General features: G+C 31.5%; 1 protein-coding gene across 2 annotated transcripts; it reads right to left on the bottom strand.

The window, feature by feature from the left end:
• Positions 1-330: 330 nt before the first annotated feature.
• On the bottom strand, positions 331-5,985 carry LOC128998058 (adipokinetic hormone/corazonin-related peptide-like). Of its 2 annotated transcripts, XM_054424068.1 has the most exons (4): positions 5,953-5,985; positions 4,069-4,138; positions 1,529-1,633; positions 331-532 (listed from the first exon to the last, which is right to left on the bottom strand). In XM_054424068.1, exons 1-4 carry the CDS (start codon positions 5,964-5,966, stop codon positions 413-415), a joined length of 309 nt encoding a protein of 102 aa, XP_054280043.1. In that variant the 5' UTR covers positions 5,967-5,985; the 3' UTR covers positions 331-412. The 2 variants fall into 2 exon arrangements, with proteins under 2 accessions (XP_054280043.1, XP_054280107.1); XM_054424132.1 differs by lacking the exons at positions 4,069-4,138; positions 5,953-5,985 and adding an exon at positions 3,802-3,830.
• Positions 5,986-7,446: the final 1,461 nt, after the last annotated feature.

Genomic DNA, 7,446 nt, shown 5'->3' with positions numbered 1-7,446 from the left:
CTTAAGTCGTATAAAAAACAGTTATTTAAGTTTGTATGTAGTAAATTTTAGTAGTTTTTATGTAAAATTTAGTATGTAGGTAAAAGATTTTTTCCACTGACTCTTGTACATTAGTTTTAAGATATTTGTTTTATCACGATTATTGTATTGACGCTATTTATGTATATTGTGTACTAAATGAATAAAGGATGATTTGATTTGATTTGATTTGTGTCTTGATGAGCAAAGTAAAAATAATCCATTTCCTTAATTTTCACTGTGATTTATTCACCTTGTATGATTTTATATGGCATGTCCTTTATTTTTTATAAAGATAAGATACCGTAACTGATAGTTACAATGAAAAAGTGATTCATTATATTATTTATTTACTGAAACATAACTATTAGCTGATTTTACAACTTGTACAGAACTATCTTTTGTTGTCCATTATGGCTTCACCAGGGTAGACGTCCTGCAGTTTGGTGTCCTTGTTGTCCTGAGTCCTGAGTAGTCGTCTAGCCTCACACACTGCAGCAGCTCTCAGCTCACTCTGTCGACATATATACATATCTTAAACTTATATTATGTATATCAAAATCAACTACGACTATAATAGTTTGGGAATTATAGTTTTTTGTGTTTTATAACTTTTATTAGCAATCACGTTTGACTACCAAAAATTTACGTTTTTATAGTATTGCATTGTCTTTTACTAATGTTTACCTTCTACATTCTCCCTTTTATGGAGAATAATGTGCTACTTTCATTAAGTAATTTATTAAATCGCATTATGAAGTTGTTGTCTAAAAAACAGTGTATAATGCACAACACAAGAGTTTTCTTCAAGGTAAGGATCACTCGATACACAACGCTACAGGAGAGAGACTTAGGTCAAGTAAGGTGTTAGATCCGTTGAAACGCCAATATATCTTATCATCCAAACGTAGCAATGTTTCAAGTGGTATTGAAGGTAGTTGTAATGTGATACTTTCTAAACAAGAAATTGACATCCATTGCTGCTGTCTTCGTGTGAATTATTTATAAGTTAGGGAAAGAAGTTCATTTTGTAGCAAACTAACTCTTGAGGTGTTACATGTCAAGAACATTAGTGATACTTTTATATTTTAGCTACTATTCTGTTACTTGTAAAAGTAGTAAAAAATACCCTTCCTTGTTAAGCCTGTTTTTTGCTGTTGATGTCAAGAAATATTTGAAATTAATTTCTGGGTGTGATTCAAGTACCTAAAAACATCAACTGTTTATAGAATTGTTAAAATGTACGGAAACTGGATCCATTAAAAACAAAAAAAAACTTTGACCTACAATACATACTCTATTTGAGCTTGCGAAAAACATATTGAGTCTTATTTACAATACATTATCAATAACACTCAACCTTATAGATCTACGCACCATTTAGCTGATCGACAATGAAGTATAGAAAACAGGGTTACCATTATGGGCTGTTCAACGTGTCTAAGATGGTTGTAATTATTTAGGTTACGTTAAAAACACCCTGTACGTGTATATGTACACTATGAGTTACCATGAGAGTGTGGCAGATGGCTATGGGAGGAGGCATTGAGTCAGGACAAGTCAGGGCCCCGACCGAGGAGCGCTTTCCATTCTTCCAGTCCCGCGAAAATGTGATCTGAAAATCAATTAAGCTATTACAATGTTGCAATGAACAATAAACATCGAGTAAGTATTCTCCTCTTAAGTATATAAGAAGAGTTGTGTTTATCCTGGGCTATATTTTATTACCAACATATATTAATTAGAATTCCACTTTAAAATGGTGCAAAAAGATATCTACACTATTAAAAGAATTTGTTGGATTTTTGTGTGCAGCAAAGCGACCTCTAAATATTTATTTTTATAGGTATGTTGGGTATCAATTTAAAGCTCTTTTCCTTTTGCGGGTTTGGATTATATCCCGTGAATGCCCTTCGACCTATAGACTTTAAAAATTTACAGTTTGTGCTAAACTCAACTGTCAATCATCTGAACTTTTCAAGTTTACATTTGTTTACGTCAAAACAGATGGCCATGATAAAATTTTTTTTACATCCATACGAAAATGGGGTTATCTGTAGTTGGTGATGTTTCAGTGAATTTAAGTAAAATGTTGTAATGTCTTTTGTATAAAAATGTAAAAAAGATAATTACTTACGTTAAATTTTGTGTTGATTTTGTGTTTTCATAGTATGGTTCATTGGTATTTATAATTTCTCTATGATACTTGGAAGAGATCGCTCACGCAATGAAAATAGGAATATGATGAGAAATATTCGTTTTCACCCTTATCGACGATTATAACAAATATATCACGGATTTTGAAGTAACGAAGTGACGCAGGTTGCTAGTATACATTATTTTGTACTTTACCTTTGGTCATGACTATGTTTAAGTAAGTTTACTTATATAATTAAAAGGTGTACTAGATTTTATAAAATTAAAAAATATCAAAGTAAAAATATGAAAAGTTTAGAAAGTCAACATTCTTATAAGATCAAAAACTTGAATGAATTAAAATCATCAAAGAAGATAAGTATGGTTTCATGGCGATAAGTGTTTTATAAAACTAAATGAGTTAGCATAGTAAATATTCTAGTTTTCACATTATTTAAAACTTGTTAACAAAACATGTATTACTCTATACGTTATCATAAAAATGGCTTAACATCCTGTGTTAAAATAAAAAAGGTTGTATCTCAAGATTTTCATGTTTCTTTTTCATCGTAGGGTTCTTTTAATTGCCCACAATAGTATGTTATTCTTTATAGGACACCTATAAACTCATTAAGTTAAAGTTTTATTATATTAGATTTAGGTTTGCAAAGCTAATGTCCATTCAGTTTGAACATTTTCGAATAAAAGCAAAGACATTAGCTGGAAATTCTGGAAACTCAGCATACATAGCTCAACATATCTATTACATTTAAATATTTAAATAAAATAGTATGTTTTAAAGACATCAATATATACAGCAAAAGTTAGAGTCCTTTGTTTAGTTTTATACTACCAAAGTCATTAAGTTATAAAGTTGTTAATAGTTAACCCCCTTCTCTAAAAACGTTTAGAAAAACCAATGAACATTTCCACAATTTATCCTATGTTATTTTTACGCTATTTCTTTTCCATTATAGTTTAGTTACTAGTTACTAGGAGGTTGACGAATTGCATTGTAATGAAAGTGTTATTTTACAAATATATTGACGTTGTTAAGTAAATAAAACAAAAAACTTTTTTTACAGTCACCCGACAAAGTTGACTACCGTGCACTGATTATAATACAAAAAGCTGCTAATTGCTGAATTTACTTAATTTGCTGCACACTTTTTTCTTTGGTCGCACACCAGTATTCCAACCAAACAACACAATACATCGTGCTTATATTATGCACGTAATCCGTGTATGCTTGGAAATAGGTTGGCAACACTAAACATAACTGCAACTATTTATCATTTAAAACCCTAAGTCCCCACTGAAAACATATTGAACTGTCGACAGGGAGCCAATCGATGCCACAATGAACCTATCGAATGGAAGTTTGACAACCAATTTAAGTACTAAGCTGGTTATGTCAGAAAATAGATTATTCCCCCATAACTTCATATAGATATCACCATCTATCAAAAGATAATTTTGTGAATAGGGTAATTGAGAATTTAATACCTAACTATAATTGTTCAAGTTTATTGTATTAATGTTTCTTGCTTTCACAATTTATTTCTATGATTTTTTTTAGTTTTACAGGGGAATGCTACAAAATTTAAAATAGTTTAAAATTAGGAAATTGAAAGAATTTATATTCACCTGAGCATTAGTAGGAAGAAACTGCATGAAGATAGTTTTTTTTTTTTTTTTTTATCCTAGGACGCTAGGCACGAGCCTGGGATTGTTTTTCACATTACTTCAGGCTAGACCTAGGGGTTGCGGCATTATCACTTAGATAAAATCCATTGGTGACTTGGCGGGGATCGAACCCGGGACCACACGGACCGAAGTCCCGCGCTCTAGCCACTACGCCAGCTCGCTCCCCAAATAGTTTAAAATTGGGAAATTGAAAGAATTTATATTCACCTGAGCATTAGTAGGAAGAAACTGCATGAAGATAGTGAACACCACCAAGACAACCAGAGGCAAACTTTGTCTGGAATAAAAAAATATCATTTTAATAAAAACACACTTAACAACCAAATGTAAAGCTTTAAACGTCTTATGTATGTAACTTTTGCTTTTAAAAACATTTTAAATGAGTAAAAGAAAATAGCAAGTAAAAATCTTATGATTTTTTTGTTTTTTCTTGTTTTGACTTGTAAATATAAGTTGTGCAGGTGTATTAGGCCTATACTATCAAGTCTTCAATTACTGTGTCAGTTAAGTAGAAACCCAAAGTCTATTAAAATTTACTTTACTTTTTTGTGTATGAGATTATTCATCGGACGATCATATTTGAATTTGAAGTGAATGGTAAGTATTATTGTTTGTCAAAGCGGGAACCATATACATACTTTGTCGATCCTTTGCAGAAGTATTATTATGGTAATGATATTTCCGTGGCCAATATGAGTAATGAATGGTCAAAGATGTCATTATTAGTTTTTCACGTTAAATAGGATTATTCCATTATTACTAACTATTATTATTGTTGTTGAGTTATGTAGTAAAAAAGTATGAAAAGTGCTTGAACCGTTTCCTAGCATTGTATCCTGACCACTGCATGTTCATATCTTATGATAAAATAAGTCAATAAGAGTTATACGTGAACAAATTTTGACCATATAATATTTACGTCATATTTTCGACTAATGTTACTAAATAATATGGATAATGACATCGAACTATTCTAGTGCAACACCCACCTAAGTTTTAAAGTTGCAGATTTAAAGAATGTTTACTTTGAATGCAGAGATATATCATAGACGACTCTTCATAAAAATATTTTCACATTAAAAACAATTAATTTAAATGAATTTCCCATCAATACAGCAATGTGTGAAAATAACATCTCATCAACAGAATTACACACTGTTTTTACGATAATAAGAACAGTAAAACTTGCATATACTCGTATTGAATTATACAATAATTGTGGTTAATATTGAGCACCGGACGATAGTAATCCCACAGCTGCATTTCGTACGGTGTAATAGTTTCACAGTTTCCAGCGTGTGCAGAACCGGTAATTGTTAAAATTCCAATGAGTTAATTAGATTAGAGGTGCCATGAAATTAATCGGTTCATGTGTCCAAGCTGAATACAAAACCATGTACACGATTTATAATCGTATGATATGATAGATTCTTTAAGAAAAATAAAACCTTAAAGGCAACTAACACCTAAGTAGACAAAATTTGTTGAGGATTGCGAAAAATAATTTATGCTAAGCATAATTGAGCTCAATATGTATACTAAACAATTTTAGAGGACCATAATTTATCCGTCGAATAAATTACATTACTACACTATGGTGCTGTTTAATATTATTTTTGGAAAAAGCTTATTTTCTTGTATTATTTTTTATGGTACTACTATAATAATGCTGTGTAGTTATTTTGTAATTTATATTCTGTAATTTGTAATGTAACTTTTTTCTTTACAATTAGAGCCCTATAACAAAAAATTTAAATCAAATAATATGAAAGCGTACAAAGCACATACTACAGAGAGTCTGGGGTCTGGGAAGCTGAGTGTATATAGTGATTTCCTTAAAATCTGAGGGCTAGTTGGTTTGATTTCAAGCGGGATCAATACTTAACCGACCAAGATGTCATTTTTGTCATAGGACTGTCAATTAATGTGCTATCTTAAAAAAGAAGACTTTAGATGAAGTCTTCCTTCATTATAACCAAGAACTGGGTTTGGACCGTTCCTAATAAAAGATGCGAAAATTTCTATAGCATTGAAAACAATGATACTATACAATAAAGAAAACATAAAACACATGTGAGTGTGCTGTGTTACCTAGTGCGAGCCATGCTGTGTGGTGTGTGGCGGCGGCGCTTACCGAGATGTGTGACTGAGAAGTGTGTGCCTCACCTATATACAGCATCACTCCCACATGGCAACCCTACCATCACAACCCCGGGCGTGGACATAACTACCCATCATACCAGTCCTGCACCTCAAGGCACTCAGCCCTGATCAAAGAACTCGTGATTGGCCAGCTTTGCAAGAAATTGATTGGAAATATTTGTGGCTTGGAGGCATTCTGTTTGGATTAAGTGTGGAAATATGAATCTGCGGATGTTTACGATTGGTTACAGACAGATTTGGGTAAATTACTTTTTAAACGTAGAAAGCTATATTTGCAACATCCTGTAAGCTCAGCCACACTATAAATACTTTTAGTAAAAAAAGTAAACATACATCGATACTAACGTAGTTTTCCAACAAAAATCATTGTATTTTTGCTTTCTTCTATTTAACATAATCTCTAATTCAATAACTAAATTACATTCATCGGGAACTGTATTTATCATACGTACTTATGTTCAATATTATCTCTTAGTATGAAAATTGTAATTTAAATAGCCACAAATCTACCAATAATTTATTTAAGCTTTTGGTAAAACTAATAGCAAATAGAATTAATAAAAGCAAATAGAACTAATATACCATACCCATCAACAATGTACGTTTGGTTTTCAAGGTAGACCCCTGGGTTGTCATAGCTCCATGTTCATATATTTATAACTTATCCTTATAGCAGACTAGACTTATCTTGCCCATAATCAAAAGGTTAGAGATACTACTCGGCTATCTTGAATGGACACGTGGAAATACAATGACCATTTACCGATATTATATTATTTAAAAGTCTGCTAACAAATACAATCCACGAAAGTTGTATGGACAAACTGAATCCCATCTTGCATTGAGCCTGTTAATCAGAGTCTGTCAATTTATGAATAAAGATTAAAGCTTTACATTATGCTTTTACTGTCGTGGTCTTACTCAAATAGCTGTCATCAAACCTTTATATTAAAAAAAGGGCAAAGATTATAAACAATACTTGTTGAATAATTTCTACATAGCTAAGCAATAACTGATAGTTCGTCAACATAATGGAAAACACGTTTTACCATCCCAAAATGTCCTTTGTTAATATCAAAAATTTTTGCAGCAAAATTTCGATTCAAAATAATTAATTTAAAATATCTTACATTGTGTAAAAGTAGCTAAAAACCATAACGTAGTTAACGCCAAAACTTAACTAAACATTTGGCGATTTAAATACAAACTACTTCTTGTTAATGTGTAAAAATTATACTGTTCTATAGTTAGTCAGCTCTTGGAGTATGCAAGGCCAGTATGGCTACCCTACCAAATTGACCATAATGAAAGGTTGGAAGCAATCCAATGGAGATTTCTGAGACTTGTTGGTTTCAAATATAATTTCCCTATTTGATTTTCAGACACATTGTTTTCTTTTTTTAAATAATGACCATAATCTTG

Source organism: Macrosteles quadrilineatus, unplaced genomic scaffold (genome assembly GCF_028750875.1).
Source record: "Macrosteles quadrilineatus isolate MER2022 unplaced genomic scaffold, UCM_ALF_1.0 Scaffold_1__1_contigs__length_201487025, whole genome shotgun sequence".
NCBI lineage: Eukaryota > Metazoa > Arthropoda > Insecta > Hemiptera > Cicadellidae > Macrosteles > Macrosteles quadrilineatus.
Note: the sequence above shows the minus strand (reverse complement) of the source record. Positions and strands in the feature narration are given on the sequence as shown.